Source organism: Myripristis murdjan, chromosome 14 (genome assembly GCF_902150065.1).
Source record: "Myripristis murdjan chromosome 14, fMyrMur1.1, whole genome shotgun sequence".
Classification (NCBI taxonomy): Eukaryota; Metazoa; Chordata; class Actinopteri; order Holocentriformes; family Holocentridae; genus Myripristis; species Myripristis murdjan.
Window position 1 is genome coordinate 28,845,734 of NC_043993.1, and position 16,231 is coordinate 28,861,964.

Genomic DNA, 16,231 nt, shown 5'->3' on the forward strand with positions numbered 1-16,231 from the left:
AGTGTGGTGCGTATGTAAATGGAGAGGAAGGCGTTGTACAGTGTGCTGTATTTCTAACTAAATGAGTCCAGGGCAGGGGTGAGGGAGTTTTCCTGGGCTTGGGGGTGGCGAGAGGATTTCCTGGGTGGCGGGGGTTGGCGTTGCCATGGGCATGATTGGCATGGAGGCATGACATCTACTTTCCGATTGTAGCCGGATAAGTGATGGCTGGTAATTGGTTTCGCCACCAGGGGGCACATTATATATAGGGGCGCTTTCCGCTGGGGGAACCTCTTGCCCTCTGACTCCGGGCTTGCCCTTTCGTCTTCCGGGTCGCCTCGCTTCCGCCCGCGGTCAACAGCTTGCAGGTAAGGTGGCAGTGGCTACCCTTTTAACGCATGCTACAGAACGTTTACATAGCTTCACTGCTGTTTCACTGTTTAGCCGCACCGATTGTAGGCGAGAGGCCGAAGCAGGGGTCCCTTCATGGGCCAATTGCGCCGCGGAGGTCGAGCTCATCACTCCTCTCCCCCTCAGGTGTGTGCTGGGGCAGCCTGATTGGTAGGTACTACTTGTGATGTAGCCTGTGTTATCCTTAGTTGTTGTTGTTTGTTTTAGTTGTTTATCTATCCATTTATGTGTTTGCCGACAGTGGTGGAAATCTCCAAACTATCCCCTTGCGGAACCGCTGCTGTTTTGCCTGTACTGTTCTGCCTGTATTGTTTTGCCTGCGCTTCTTTGCCTGTGACGACGACCTCGCACGCGGCACAGCGTGCGTGGCACACGACGCCGTCTTCCCCCGCTGTTGTTGCCCGCCTGCCGCTTCCCAAACAGCGGCCATCTACTGTTGCGGGTTCAACGCTGGCTGCTTTCCCACCCAAGCCAAGGCTTGGGCTGGTTTTAATGTGGACTGGAGCGTTGTGATTTATTTTTGTGTTTGATTTCACCTGAGTTTAGTTTATGATATATTGTTTTTTTTCTTTTGTTTGGTTTTCTCTGTTATTGGATGTGTCTACTTTCTGATTTATTTGTTCTCTTTAGTTTGTTTAATTGACATGTTGATTTCAGTGAAACCATTTTTGATTGGTTTTGTTATTTGGTGTATTTTCATTATGATTATTTTGGGTTGTGTGCTCCACTAATTTTATTTCCTTTCCTTTCCCCCTTAGCTACTGAGTGCCGACGGTGTGGTGGTGCTGTCCAGGGTGGTGGCCTCCCCTTCTTCTTGTGTGCGTGTTGAGACCCCCATTTTTTTAGTTTCTTTCACCAGAGTGCAGTGGTTGTGATTCACGTGTGTTTGGGGTGCCTTCAGTTTTGTTCTCCTCACTGGGATTTCCCTTCACTCCTCGTCATCTCCCACCAGCCGGTAAGCCTCAGCCCCCAATTAGGTGTTCCTTTTGTCTTTTGTGTGTGCTTTTATTGTGTTTCTTTTATATTGTTTATATTTCAATAAATGTTCTATGGATGATTGAACCACGTCTCCTGCCTTCAGTACACGAACCTGTGAGCTTGTAGCTTACATTCATTTCCTTGGGTGAAACTCCCAAGGTGGCGTTGTCTGGTATAAGTTAAGTAATACATAATCATTTCGATTTGACACCCTTGTGCTGCCACACTATGAATGAACTCTTTCAGGCCTATCTTGAGCATCCTACACCAAAACATCAACAGAACATTCTGCATGGCAAACCATGTACTTTTTTTTGAGTTACACAGGTTTTCACTCTTGCAGCCACACTTTATTATTTCTAAAATGTAGTCCTCATGAGCTGCATCCATAATCAAAGCTAATCTAACCCCTGTAAATAAATAATACATAATTGGTTAATACAATGTGTAGAGTTGCAAGGCAGCTAGATTAAATGGACAGGGGGTGGGGTTGGATTGGGGGACTCTCACTGCGCAGATCAATGCTTCCTTCTTCTCTTGGCAGTGGAACCTCAAACCAAACTCTTAAGGGGTTGGATCCATAACCAATGAAGCCATGTAAAGAAAAGCAACGGGTTAATATTCCTGTTAATCCAATGCAAGGGACCCTTTAGTGAGATTAAAATTGGCACAGTTACGCCAGTCTATGCTAATGTGCTGATAAATAGTGGCCTACTACAAGTAAATGTTGTAAATATGGTTCAATTCCATTGCATAGAATTGCACGGACACAGTGGTTACAAAATGTTTGGACTCGACAAAGAAAAAGAGAGACTCTTGCCACTCACCAAATCATTCACCTATGCAGATCAATGATTCCTGATTTTCTTGGTAATTGATCATTCAATATTCAAAATTCAAAAGTAGGCTCCCACAGGTGCGGGTTCCATAACCAATGTAACCTGTACAATTAAAATAAAAAAAAAACAGTCAACTTCAAGTAAAAAAAAAAAAAAGTTAGTAAGATAATTCTGTATTAGGTTTTAGATCATTGTGTAAATTAAGGCAATTTACACATTAAATGAAATTGTCACAAAATGTATGAGGTCAGAAAGAGGGAAAAAATACTCACCAAATCATTGTCATCCTAGAAATGAACTTGTGCATCCACAAGTGCATCCACAAATATCTAAAATGCATTAATCTGAAATCCAATGCATTGTACATAACCACTTTTATGTTTCAACACTGTAGAAAGCTTGATGTTGATGTCTCTCTTACAAAGAAAAACAATTATGTAAACACAAACAAAGCCAGGAGGATGGTCACAATAAAAAGGAACTACAAGAAAAAAAAAAAAAAAAAAACATTACATCAAGACCTTAACGTGTGAACATACACTACCAGTCAAAAGTTTGGGCACACCTTCTCATTTAATGTTTTTTCTTTATTTTCATGACTATTTACATTGTAGATTCTCACTGAAGGTATCAAAACTATGAATGAACACATATGGAATTATGTAGTAAACAAAAAAGTGTGAAATAACTCAAAACATGTTTTATATTTTAGATTCTTCAAAATAGCCACCCTTTGCTCTGATTACTGCTTTGCACACTCTTGGCATTCTCTCAATGAGCTTCATGAGGTAGTCACCTGAAATGGTTTTCCAACAGTCTTGAAGGAGTTCCCAGAGATGCTGAGCACTTGTTGGCCCCTTTGCCTTCACTCTGCGGTCCATGTCATCCCAAACCATCTCGATTTGGTTTAGGTCAGGTGACTGTGGAGGCCAGGTCATCTGGCGCAGCACTCCATCACTCTACTTCTTGGTCAAATAGCTCTTACACAGCCTGGAGGTGTGTTTGGGGTCATTGTCCTCTTGAAAAATAAATGATCGTCCAACTAAATGCAAACCGGATTGGATGGCATGTCACTGCAGGATGCTGTGGTAGCCATGCTGGTTCAGTGTGCCTTCAATTTTGAATAAATCCCCAACAGTGTCACCAGCAAAGCACCCCCACACCATCACACCTCCTCCTCCATGCTTCATGGTGGGAACCAGGCATGTAGAGACCATCCGTTCACCTTTTCTGCGTCACACAAAGACATGGTGGTTGGAACCAAAGATCTCAAATTTGGACTCATCAGACCAAAGCACAGATTTCCACTTTGTTTGGGCCAAGAAACACAAGGAATGTCCATTCCTTGTGTTGGGGGGGCGAGCACGAAAAATGTCAGGCTTGATGAGATCTACATTTCGGCATCGGTTTGGTCTTTCTATCACATTCCCGTGGGCCCTAGGTCAGGTTTTGCGTGCATAGGCGGCGCTCGCGAGCCCATTTTTGCACTTAGGGGGTCCGTTTTTCCATTTAATCAAATTTTTCGCCAGACTTGGTGTGCGTGCCAAATTTGGTGAGTTTTTGAGCGTGTTTAGGGGGTCAAATTAAGGGTTAGTTGGGCGTAATAATAATAAGAAGAAAGAAACGGTACAAGAACAACAGGGCTTCGCGCTGTTCCAGCGCTCGGGCCCTAAAAAGAAAGAAATATAATTTCAGTATCTATTCCAGACATGTGTGACTTTACAGCCGAAGCAGTGTTCAAAGTGCAGAGTCAGTCCAGGCAGCGAGCCCACCCCACCCCCTCTCCCAGACGGACCATTTTACTTTTGCTTTCAATTCTGTATCCGGATGTAAAGGCAGGCGCGACCTGCAGCTCAGACGCTGACGGAGCTCCTGCTTCGTGCCAAAGGAAATGACAGTTTTATATAAAACAGTTTTTCATTTCTGCCTGTAGACATGGGTAGACGTGTGATTTTCTTGGTGCTCCTAGCTGTGCTGCTGCTGGACTTTACAGAGGGTAAGTTTCATGAAACGCCCCACTTCACTTCCCTGATGGAAACACTGGCTTCAGTGTGATGAGAGGCTGTTTTTTCCACAACGTTGCTGATTTAATGTTTGGGCTCCTTGAGAAAACTCCTGTGATGATTTGACGTCGCTATGCAGATAAAACTGAATTGAACTGGTTTTGTTAAACTCCGAGCCTGTATTTAGTTTGGGAAATACAAACTGCGTATTACAGCCTCGTGACTGTGAGCTCATAGAAAAAGGCCACACTTTGACCGAGAAGAGAGTTGTTCACACTTCCTGAATGTTTCCGTGAAGTTGAGGTGTGTCTTTGCTCTCTGACTCTGTGTCCTGTACTTGTTTATGCTGCTGTTTCTGGCAGTGGAACACGAGTCAAACCCTCCAGTAAAAGTGGAAATGCTACAATGGAAACATCTTGAAAATCATGCAGTTCAATTACAAATTCATTTGAGTCAGATTTTAAAATGAGGAAGTGTAGATGGGACAGCAACCCAAGGGCGTAAGTTTGACTTTGACATTGGTGGGGACATAAAAAGGCGGTGCCCCTGAAAGTTGATGTTTTTTGCATTTATGACTGCAGTTTCACGTCATGTAGAGCTGCCTACAGCTCGATCAGTTTCCTGAGGAATCAAACAAAATATGCAACGGGCAACTCTGTAGCAACTACTGCAAACACATATACAAACTGTTAATAAATTTACACATGATGAGACCTCTTAGTACACAAGTGGCCTTAATATAAAACTGTACAAAATAATTATCCATGTTTACTCTTATTATCACATTGTTACAAGCCAATGCTTCACCTGTGAGTCTCCTGTCTCTCTACCTGCATCTCCTCCTCCTGCATCTCTACCTGGCAGGTTTGCTTCTGTCACCTGATAAAATACATTGATGCATGGTTTATGAACCTTGAAAGCTCTGATTTCAAATGGGTGAACCATTTATACAGATCATCATCACCCTAACATTTGTCACAATGCTGAATCTCACTACTAACATATCTATGTCATTATTCAACCTCACCTGTGAGCCTCCAGCCTCTCCTCCTCCATCTCCTCCAGCCTCTCCTCCTCTACAAGTATCTCCTTCAGCCTCTCCTCCTCCATCTCCTCCAGCCTCTCCTCCTGTATCTCTGCTACCTGTCACCTGACAAAAATATATTGATGCATGTCATATGAACAGTGGTAGTAATGGTATGGTTATAGTCTAGATATAGAAAAAAAATCTAGAGTATAGAAAAAACAGTTTCACAATTATTATGAGTAATTTATTCCACATCAATATGGATGTATAAAATCGCATGAACATGTGTAACCTGAGGTTTTACTGTATTTTCCTCACAGACTTTCTTTGTTGGTGTTTTTCAAACAGTTGCTGCCTCTCAACACACAAATGATACATGAAATTAGTACATAAAATAATCTCTGTGTTGTTGAGGCTCTACAGTTATATAACCTTGACATTTTAAATCATGGTTAGTAAAAATAGATAATTCCTGCTTCCCTAGAGACAACAGGCAAATGTGCCTGATACAAGCTCTCATTCCAAAGAAGCATGCTGAACTATTGTTATAACTGCCACCTGACAACATAAACAGTGAAGAAAAACATGAGTAGCTTAGTTGACTATTATTGTTATCACCATTATTATCATGCAGTGTAGGTGTACAACCACTAGGTGGCACAATCTGGCATGCCCCTTTAATGCATCATTGTCTGTGATGTCCTGAGCAGAATGCAAACACTATCAGCCTAAAATGACTAGCTCACGGTTTTATGTTTTGTTCATGAGATTATAATCTGAGTTAGAGATTGAATTTAACAAAAAACAACTTTTATTCGACAAAATTTATTTTATTTGCACTTATTTTTGTAGCCTATATATTGTTTATGAACAGAGAAGTGCTGTTTTTTTTATATATACAAGTATATTTAGGTTTAAAGCAAAATATGTCAGTACTGATGGTTTTCACATGAATCATTTTAAATGACCTGCAATAACTAAATGGAATACCACATTTGATAGAGGCCTCGCACTGAATTTAAGACAATGGCCTGAATTTAAGACAAATGTAGATTTCACCCTCATGACTGATGTAGGTGCATTGAAAGTGCAACTACTTTTTGCCAGCTTTATTATTATACAAAGTAAGCAGTGGGTCCCTTGACAAGTAATTCCCCTACATGTGGATCCCGGCATGGAAACAGTTGGGAAACCCTGATCTATAATAACCCCCTTCAACATCAGTCACCTTGCTGCCTAATGTTGAGGCCATAATATGCACCATTTTACAATAATTGCCAAAAAATTACATGTTTTTATTTTCTTGTGTCTTCCTATCAAAATCTAACTACTTATCATAAAAATGTAATGTTTTTTAGATTTTTTTTTTTTTTTTTTTTTAGCTACCACCCAGCCTAGAAGTTTTGTCACTAAAAGTAATGGGGAAAACTGAAAGCCTGCCATTTGAAGTGTCACGTGCTCATTTTCACCTGGACTGACAAACTGCTCTCTCTTTGCAGGTGCAGAGAAACAAATATACCTTGCAGATGGAGGTAAACTCATATTGGAGTCACCCATTCCTGCTGAGCTCAAGCCCCTGACAAGCATCCTGTGGAAACATAATCGCAACATGGTGGTGGAATGGGTTGAGACATTAGGAAGTGTGGAGGACTACGGAGCATTTCATGGCCACACAACCCTGGATAGAAAGACTGCTCGTTTGGAGATCGACAATTTGACTCTTATCTACAGTGGAGTGTATTCTTTGGAGTTAAATGGCCAACTCCAGAGCGAGACATACATGGTTACTGTGATCAGTAAGTATGTAGTATTTTAGTCATGTGTGTTCTTGTTCTTTACTGTGTTGACGAAAGGTCAAGCTATGTGACTGACAATGTTCATATTGTTATTAGGCTAAGAACAGTTTATAGGTTAGTGTAAGGGATTTTAGTTGTTCATTTTTAGCCTAGGGTTTAGAATTTTATTAGTTTTATTTGTTATTATTTTATTAGTTAGGATTTTACCAACAAAATTATCACAGAAACAGTCCCATGAACTGCTCTACTCCATTCAAGTTCTGTGATTACAATGCAACTTGTGCGTTCCAAGTGATAGTTTAATCCAGTTGGCTGAAACATAAGTGGGATATCATCAGCGGTCCAGGATTACTTTCAGCTTTTCAATGTAGGAGGAACAGGGAAATCCTGTTCTCCTGATTATTAGAGATAATCAGTGCAGATCATAAATCGATGCAAGTAAAGGTAATAAGAATACACAACAATTACAGAATAGAAGGTATTACAGGTCAATAGAAGGTATTACAGGAACGAGACAGATACAGCAACGTCTTAATCTCCATGAGATTAGATGAGCAGTGTTACTATAGCTGATAAAAGGGTACACCACAGAGAAATACAATTTTTTAAAAGTTTTGTAGTTTATCAGGGTCTGATTTTACCGATAATGCCTATATTTATAGCTATTTTAGATTTATACAGTATGTGAGGTTTCCAAGTTCTTGGTACTTCTGTGAGAGAGACTAAAGAAGAAGGAAATCTGTTTCCTCCACCAACAGAGAAAGTCCCAAAGCCCACGGTGACAGTTGAGCCACTGTTTTGTTCTTCCACCTCATCTCTTTGCAAACTGAGCTGCAATGGAGGGATCCCAGAGGCCCAACCAATCACCTACAGCTGGAGGCCAAATACAGGAAACTGGACTGAGTCAAATAAACTGATGGAAATCACCAACAATGACAACCATGTTGAAAATTTCTTCTGCCAAATGAAGAACCCAGTTAGTGAGGAAGAGAGCGAGCCATGGAAGAATGTATTCTACCCAGGTATGTAGTTTACTCTGCACAGTAATAGAGTAATATAATAATAAAGGTTAAAGATCTTGTCAGCACACAAATGCAGGATTAGCCGTTTGGAAAGTTTATGAGTTTAGGGTCTGGGAATTTTTTGTCTTTCTACTTCTACTTCTACACAAAAACAATTTCTATAATGTTTTTTTCTCCTGTTGGCTCCAGACTTAAATATTTTAACTTTCAACAAATTTTTATTAGCCTTTATAGCAAGCTGTTTGTCTAAGTTTTAGTTGTAAATTATGTTTGTCAGAATTATTTGAGTTGGGGTGACAATTAAAATGGTAAATATAACCACAAGTCAAAGTAAATTAAACAGTCTTCAACTAAATGCAAAATTTAGAGGAATTTGAATATGAATGTATTCTTCCATGTTTGGAAAAAAAAAAAAAAAAAAAAATCTTTGTGTGTTGACTAATTAAGGTGGAAACTTTTTCCATTTGTGGCACCCCCTAGGGATGCAACACAACATCCTTGGACGCATACGCTCAGTGAACACTCCTGACCAGATATCTCAAATTTCAGGTTGATATCTGAGTGAGTTCATGAGTTACTGCAAGTTTTGTAAAATTCGTCTTGCCTCCAAATTCTAAACCGAGACTACAGGGAAACTTTATTGATTATCAAAATGCCCACAAAATGTGTTAGAGGATCAGTGAAGAAAACTGTTTTAGACAAAATGCAAAATAGCAGGAAATCTACTCTGGTGGATATGGGGGAGACTTACACTAAGAAATGCATCTTCACCCTGGAAATCCTGGAAAAAAATGTGTTGCTGCCATGTACAGTTCAGCACTTATGGGCCAAAATGTAAATATGACAGCGCCACCATGTGGCCCAATAAGTATAATTTTGTTTTCCTGAGTTGTGGGTGAGATTTCTAACCGAGCTGCAAAGTTTTGCAAGCCAAGAAAGCCAGAATAATCCAAACAACCATAAGAGGGCTCCAGTACCTTTGCTGCTTTGACTCCTAATTATGGCATAAATTGTGACTATTCCAACAAAAAGTGTGTAAAGGTCCGTTGGACACTGGACAGGGTTGACAAGGCAGGTAGAAATGCAGGGCCTCTATAAGAACCTGAACTGAGAATGAGTTGTTCTGACTGGGTAGACAAAGCTGATAACAGCTCTTAGCTGAATAGTTAGAATCAGGGGTGTTGTTGGGATCTGAAGACGTCAGGTTAGTCCAGTCAGTCACCATTAGGGCTGGGTATTGCCCAGGGCCGGCCTGTGGCATAGGCAGTATAGGCAAATGCTAAGGGCGCCATCCGCTGGAGGGGCGCCGCTAGCGGCCAGAGGGGCGCCGGCTGTGTGTGCCTTTTATTATAAACGGGTGCTTCCCATCCTTAAATGTGATTGGCTGAGCCGTGTTCCATGCCGTTGTAAAATCAGTGTAACCCACTGGCAGACCGCAGCACAAAATATCCCTGCGCCAGTGTTAACGGACATAGCGTTGCCTAGCAACCAACTACTCTGCGCTCCACTTCCTCATTTGGTTACATTTGTTTCAAGACTTTTGTAAACAAAATGTCAGACTTTGTAGTGAATTTTGATTTGCTGGGTGGCCATGAAACATTTTATTACTTCTTCCCCTCTGAAACTCCAACTCTACTACATTCAAAATCCAACTTCTTCCAAACAAAAAAAAAAAAAGAAAAAAAAAAAGAAAATCAGGGCTGGCATTAAAACATTCGGGGCTTAAGCCCAACACGTGTTGTTAAAATGATGGATTGAAGTAGTGCTGAATAATGGAGGGTACAATATGTTTACAACAGACCCAGGCATTTGTAGCAATTTGTAGAGTTGGCCTGATAAATATTCAGAATTCCAAGTGGAGCAGAGAGAGAAGGAGCTGAATGATCTTCATGCAGCCTGCATGGCTAACAGTTCTCATCTCTTCTGTAAATGGTAAAATGTCAGACGTTTGGTACTGTGAGTACTTGGCAATGCAATGTTACTATATCTAATAAAAGGGTATATCGCTCTGTTATAAAAATGAACACTAGTTCTGTTGTTTATCAGGGTCTGATTTTACCGATAATGCCAAAACCTGTAGCTATTTTAGATGATTTATACAGTATGTACACAGATGTACCAAGTCATTGGTACATCTGTGAGAGAGACTAAAGAAGGAGGAAATCTGTTTTGTCCACCAACAGAGAAAGTCCCAAAGCCCACGGTGGCACTGGAGCCACTGTCTTGTTCTCCCTCCTCACCGCCCTGCGCTCTGAGCTGTAATGGAGGGATCCCAGAGGCTGAACCAATCACCTACAGCTGGAGGCGAGATACAGGAGACTGGACTGAGTCAAGTAAACTGATGGACATCACCAACGATGACGACCATGTTGAAAATTTCTTCTGCCAGATGAAGAACCCAGTTAGTGAGGAAGAGAGCGAGCCATGGAAAAATGTGTTCTACAAAGGTCTGTAGTTTACTCTGCACAGTAAAATGAATAAGAGTTTAACATTTTGTCAGCACACACATGCAGGATTAGCTGTTTGGTGGTATTGATATATTTTCCAGTGGTAATCTGGTTTGTGAATTGTGACTTGACTTTGAAGGAAGACTAACACATTTTTAGCGCTGACTCAGCCTTTGTTTTTAAACAGATAGAAAGCAGCTTTACGTTGCTGTGGCAGTTGGGGTGGTGGCTGCAGTTATTCTGGTTGTTATTATTGGTGAGTATTTTTATTTGATTTCTTATAAGTTACTTGAGCTCCTTTTGTTCCAAGTCCCTCATCAACACATATGCAAGGTTATGAAGAATTACATTTCCCTGGTGATCATTGTGTGTGTGTGTGTGTGTGTGTGTGTGTGTGTGTGTGTGTGTGTGTGTGAAGCTGCAGACAGACCAACAAAAATATGACAACCTGCATTAATGAAGTATTTCCACTGTGTGCTTGTGCTTCATTTCAGCTTTCATAACACGAAGGTTCGTTTCATTACGTGGTGGATCTGTCAGTGAACTATGTAAGTGTTTCCCACAAAACCACTGAAACAAAAACATGTTAACATGAGTTTTTCACCTGCCTTGGTCTCTGTCTCTGTGGAAAAACTAACAACAGGACATGGAAAAGATCAGCAGGTGGAAACACAATCATTTTATCCAAAGAAAAATGAAGAGGGAGTGGATCAAGATATTTTATGGAAGTATTTAGTTTTAGGTTTTGAACTTGTGACAGTTAAAGTGATCAAATTAGTGGCTTTACTCAAAGACTTTCCTCACCCACAGTAAGCAGTGTAGCTGTAATTAGTAACTTTCCAGGGCACTCAAAGCAGCACCAGTAATAGTTTTGTAGCTTTTCTGTGCATTTAAAACAGTAAAGAAATTTTAAGTATAAATCTTAATTTATGTAATGTTAGTGTTTTACTGTATTATTGTGTATTATTTGAGTGTTGAAAAGCAAAACTTGATTTGGTTCATAGGTAAGGTGATTTGAATGTTTTGCATTGTTTTCACAAATTGAAGAATGCATTAAATCTATGGCACAGTGTTGTACTGCAAACACAAGTTTGTTGCTGTTGATATATTTTCCAGTGGGAATCTGGTTTGTGAACTGTGGCTTGACTTTGAAGGAAGACTAACAGAGTTTTAGCACTGACTAAGCCTTTGTTTTTAAACAGACAGACTCTCATATTACTTTAATCTGCTGACTTGGGTGATGACTGCAGTTCTTCCGTTTTTTTCACTGGGTTTTGGTGAGTATTTTTATTTGATTTGTTGTCAGTAACGCATAAGCAAGGTTATGAAGAGTTACACCTTCCTGTTCAGTGTGTGTGTGTGTGTGTGTGTGTGTGTGTGTGTGTGTGTGTGTGCGTGTGTGTGTGCGCGCGCGTGTGTGTGTGTGCGCGCGCGCGCGCGTGTGTGTGTGTGTGTGTGTGTGTGTGTGTGTGTGTGTGAAGCTGCAGTGTGTGTGTGTGTGTGTGTGAAGCTGCAGACAGAACAACACAAATCCTTTTGTTCCAAGTCCCTAATCAACACATATGCAAGGTTATGAAGAATTACACTTCCCTGGTGATCATTGTGTGTGTGTGTGTGTGTGTGTGTGTGTGTGTGTGTGTGTGTGTGTGTGTGTGTGTGAAGCTGCAGACAGACCAACACAAATATGACAACATGCATTAATGAAATATTTCCACTGTGTGCTTGTGCTTCATTTCAGCTTTCATAACAGGAAGGTTCTTTTCATTCTTTAGTGGATTTGAGAGTGAAATAGGTAAGTGTTTCCCACAAAAGCACTGAAATTAAAAAAAAAAAAAAACATGTTAACATGAGTTTTTCACCTGCCTTGGTCTTTTCACCAGCAGCATTTGGTTGTTGTTGTGTCCCTCACGTCTGCAGTAAAACTCACAAACTGAGGTGAGACAGGGATTAGCCTGCAGGTGTTGCATGCTAATTTCTATCCATTCTGACCTTAAAATGAAACTAAAACTCTGGACAGCCTCCGATGTAAAATAATTCTATTACTTTTCTTCATGTTTCTTCTTAATGTTTATGCACCTCCAGATAGCAACAGGGTCTTCTACAAAAAATATTTGATCTACGAGCATTCCAGTCTGCTGGAGTTCTTATTTGTGCTGGTGATTTTAAGATTATTCTTAATCAAAGTCTTGATACAACTAATCAAAACTGGAAAATCACCACCACAGAAAGATGGGTTAATAAAAAATTGATGTCTGGAAAGATTTTCACTGTTTGGATAGATAGTACAAGTTTTTTTTCAAATCGTCATAATGTTTATTCAATGACTGATTATATTTTCATGCAAAAATCTGAAAGGCACAGGCTAAAAGAATGTGAGATAAGCTCAGGAGAAATATCAAACCACTCAACTATTTATTTAAAATTAGATTCAGATAGCAGACCAAAATCATCAACATGGAAGCTAAATATAAGTGTGCTGAATAACAGTGGGTTTAAGAAAAGATTGAAAAACAAATTACAGCCATATTTGAAGGATAATGATAATGGAAATGTAAACCCTGTAATACTATGGGATGCAGCCAAAGCAGTCGTGTGGTGAAAAATGATTTCCGAAACTGCATGTGCTGGAAAGATGAAAGCTCAAAAACTATCAGACCTACATAAACAGCTTCTGGATCTTGAAGTACAACACAGTCAAAATATGGACTCACACTTAAAGGCCCCATGCTGTACACTTTTCCAGGGTTTTATTTTAACTGCTGATATCCCTGCATGATGTTTTTGTGGTTTTGAGGACCTGTGGTCTGCTAAATATAGTTTCACAGCTCCTCTCTCTTTTGCCTTTATCCCGGAGCTCTGGCAGCACAGTTCGTTTAGCCAATCAGAAGAGCGAATCAGCCCCTCTCCACTGATTGGCTGACTGTTTTCTGAATGACATATGGTCGGGCCAATCAACCGACGTCACTGCACAATGCATTCTGGGACATGAACAATAGAGCGAGAGAAAAACGGAGCCAACGAGATACAGTAACTATTTGAAAACTTGTCGAAAGCAAGTTATCATCTTATGTAAGGTTGTCATGGCTACCGCTGAGCGTGATGTTATACAACTGTACGTACTTGAGCCCGACTCCGATCCCAAACCACAGACGAAGCTGGGATTGTGTTGCTATGGTGATGGCGATGGCGCATGGACGCAGCGGCCCCTCCAGGGATCAACAAGAGTGAATGTTTCAAATGTTTTGCTGAACCCAGACGCTCAGGTTGCATAACCTACAGCCGAGAGACTTTACTAAACATCAGGGTAAAGCATGCTGCAAGAACTGAGGCACTCTGCTTTGATGTGGACACACTACGCCAGCACAGGATTTTACCTGTGTCTCCACCGGCCGTCACCAGGGAGAGGAGGAAGCACATGCGGTGCGAACGTAAACAAAGGAGGGGGAAGAGAGCCGGGATCCACACTAGACTGACTTTACCCATCACTCGGGGATCCCAAGTGAGAAACGCTATCTCATTTTGTGTGCACTACTACTGTATGTGCAGCTAAATGACAATAAAGCTTGATTTGATTTGATTGTGTCGGGTTGATAAAACAGTCGGCGCTGAAATGAGCCAAACAGACGAGCAAATTGGACTAAAATCCTGTGGGACCCGTGAAACCGGGACCCTGAGCGTGATGGTTTACGACCGTACGATCCCGAACCACAGACAGCAGGAGAAACCAAACCACCTCAAATCTGTTTATTACAAGATGTTTTTTCAAATGGTACGTTATTTTTGTTAAATATGTTGTGAACTTCTTGCTCGGGGAGCGGAGGGGTACTGGCTAATTTCGCTAGCTTGGTAGCTTGTTGGTCGGGGAGTTGAAGCTAACTGGCTGAGCTCGATTGGCTTGGTAGCTTGTAGCCCGAGGAGCGTAAACAAACTGTCTGAGTTGGCTGGCTTGAGAGTTGGTTACCTGGGGAGGGAAGGCGGGCTGTGGGCGGAGTCACTGACGTCATAATACAGACTGACATCAGGAAATTCCAGGAAGTGAAATCCGCTCGCTTTACAGGGACAGTTTCAAAAAACGGGCTGTGTGCACTTCTCCATTAATCATAGGTGAAATACATGGGACAGTATTTATGTGGCCCCAAGACCTTCCCTATCACGCAAAAACAACGAAAATTTCATTTTCAGGCCATGGGGCCTTTAATCCTTCAAATGAGACCAGTTAAAAAAGAGAGGGGTAAGATTTACACTGTAGTAGAGAAAAGCTTGGATTTACAAAACAGATATTATGACCTGGCTCGAAAGCCTCTGGGTTATTATCTTGGAGGCTGAGAAAGCAACAGTCTGAAAACACAGTATATAAAATTAGGGATCCTATTTTTAAGACAATCATGACATAGATGAGAGGGAATACAAAAAGCATTTGAACATTTTTATCAGTCTCTGTACACCCAGCCTACACCATTTGATCTCTGTTAGACTGAAGAATTCCTGAGCCAGTGTGAGCTGCCCTCTTTGGTCAAACTACATAATTATAAGTTAACAAAAGAAATAACACTAGAAGAAACTGACAGGGCGATCTCCTCGATGAAATCCTGCAAATATCCAGTGATTGATGGATTTCCGGCACAATGGTATAAATCATTGAGGGAGCATTTACTATCAATATTACACAAAAGCTTTAATTATACATTGAGGGAGGGGCTTTTCCTTCCATCTTGGAGGGAGGCTATTATCTCGGTAATTCCAAATGAGGGTAAGGATTTAATGGAATGTGGGGCATATAGTCCGATCAGTGTTTTTAAATCAAGATAATACATTTAATGGAGCTATTTCAACTCAAAGAATGGAGGAAGTGATGCCCTTATTGACAGAGGAGGATCAGACTGGATTTAATGGAGGTAGGCAGACACAGGACAACATTAGGAGGAGCCTCCACACAACTGAATATATAAAAAAGGAAAAACTCAGAGCTATTTGACTTAGTTTGGATTCCAAAAAAGCTTTTGACTCGGTGGGATGGGCAGTTCTTTACAAAGTAATGGAAAAGTTTGGTTTTCATGAAAAGTTCATTAAGAGCATTAAAACACTGTATAAATCCCCACTGGTCAGATTTAAAGTTCACGGAGGTCTGTCTAAAACCAGATATTTGCAACAAGGTTGTTGACAGGGTTGTCCAGCCAGCCCTGGACTATTTAATTTATTTATCAAACTGCTCACTCAGGCAATAAGACAAGATCCAGAAGTGGAAGGTATTGCAATAAGAGAAACAGAATATAAGATGTGCCTTTTTGCCGACGATATCTTGGTCAGTATAAAGAATCCAGAATTGGGAGTTCCTAAAGTAATGGATGTGCTGCATATGTATGGAAAAATATCAGGCTATACCATTAATATTGACAAAAGGCAAGCATTAGTGTTCAGTTTTACACCATCACAAGATCTTAAAAGTAGATTCATGTTTAGGTGGGACTAAATATCTATAAAACATCTGGGTGTAAAACTGAGCAATGTCAATGTACAATGAAAATGATCAACACATCAACACAAAGACAAAACAGGATTGAGATGGATGGGCCTTATTGCCTCTGGACCGTGGCAACAGAGTGATGACAATAAAAACAAATACTTTACCCAGATTACTGTATCTTTTTCAATCCTTACCTATTAATGTTTCTGATAATCAATTTAAAGAATGCGATAAGATATTATCTAGATTTATTTGGAACGGTAAA

The 16,231-nt window shown here is 40.7% G+C and overlaps 2 protein-coding genes and 1 long non-coding RNA gene across 3 annotated transcripts in view; all 3 read left to right on the forward strand.

The window, feature by feature from the left end:
- The first annotated feature begins 232 nt into the window (after window positions 1-232).
- LOC115371751 (uncharacterized) lies at window positions 233-1,452 on the forward strand. Its single transcript, XR_003929384.1, has 3 exons — window positions 233-347; window positions 424-540; window positions 632-1,452. It is a non-coding gene; the product is annotated as an uncharacterized LOC115371751 (long non-coding RNA).
- Window positions 1,453-3,897: 2,445 nt separating this feature from the next.
- LOC115371763 (uncharacterized) lies at window positions 3,898-11,121 on the forward strand. Its single transcript, XM_030069278.1, has 6 exons — window positions 3,898-4,203; window positions 6,737-7,033; window positions 7,792-8,055; window positions 10,239-10,502; window positions 10,690-10,758; window positions 10,997-11,121. The coding sequence occupies exons 1-6, from the start codon at window positions 4,143-4,145 to the stop codon at window positions 11,074-11,076; spliced, it is 1,035 nt and encodes a 344-aa protein (XP_029925138.1). The 5' UTR covers window positions 3,898-4,142; the 3' UTR covers window positions 11,077-11,121.
- Window positions 11,122-11,732: 611 nt separating this feature from the next.
- LOC115371004 (beta/gamma crystallin domain-containing protein 2-like) overlaps window positions 11,733-16,231 on the forward strand; it is a 28,680-nt gene continuing 24,181 nt past the window's right edge. The window contains exon 1 of the mRNA XM_030068120.1: window positions 11,733-11,779. Within this exon, the coding sequence (XP_029923980.1) occupies window positions 11,743-11,779 (37 nt within the window). The 5' untranslated portion in view covers window positions 11,733-11,742. The remainder of the gene's footprint in view (window positions 11,780-16,231) is intronic.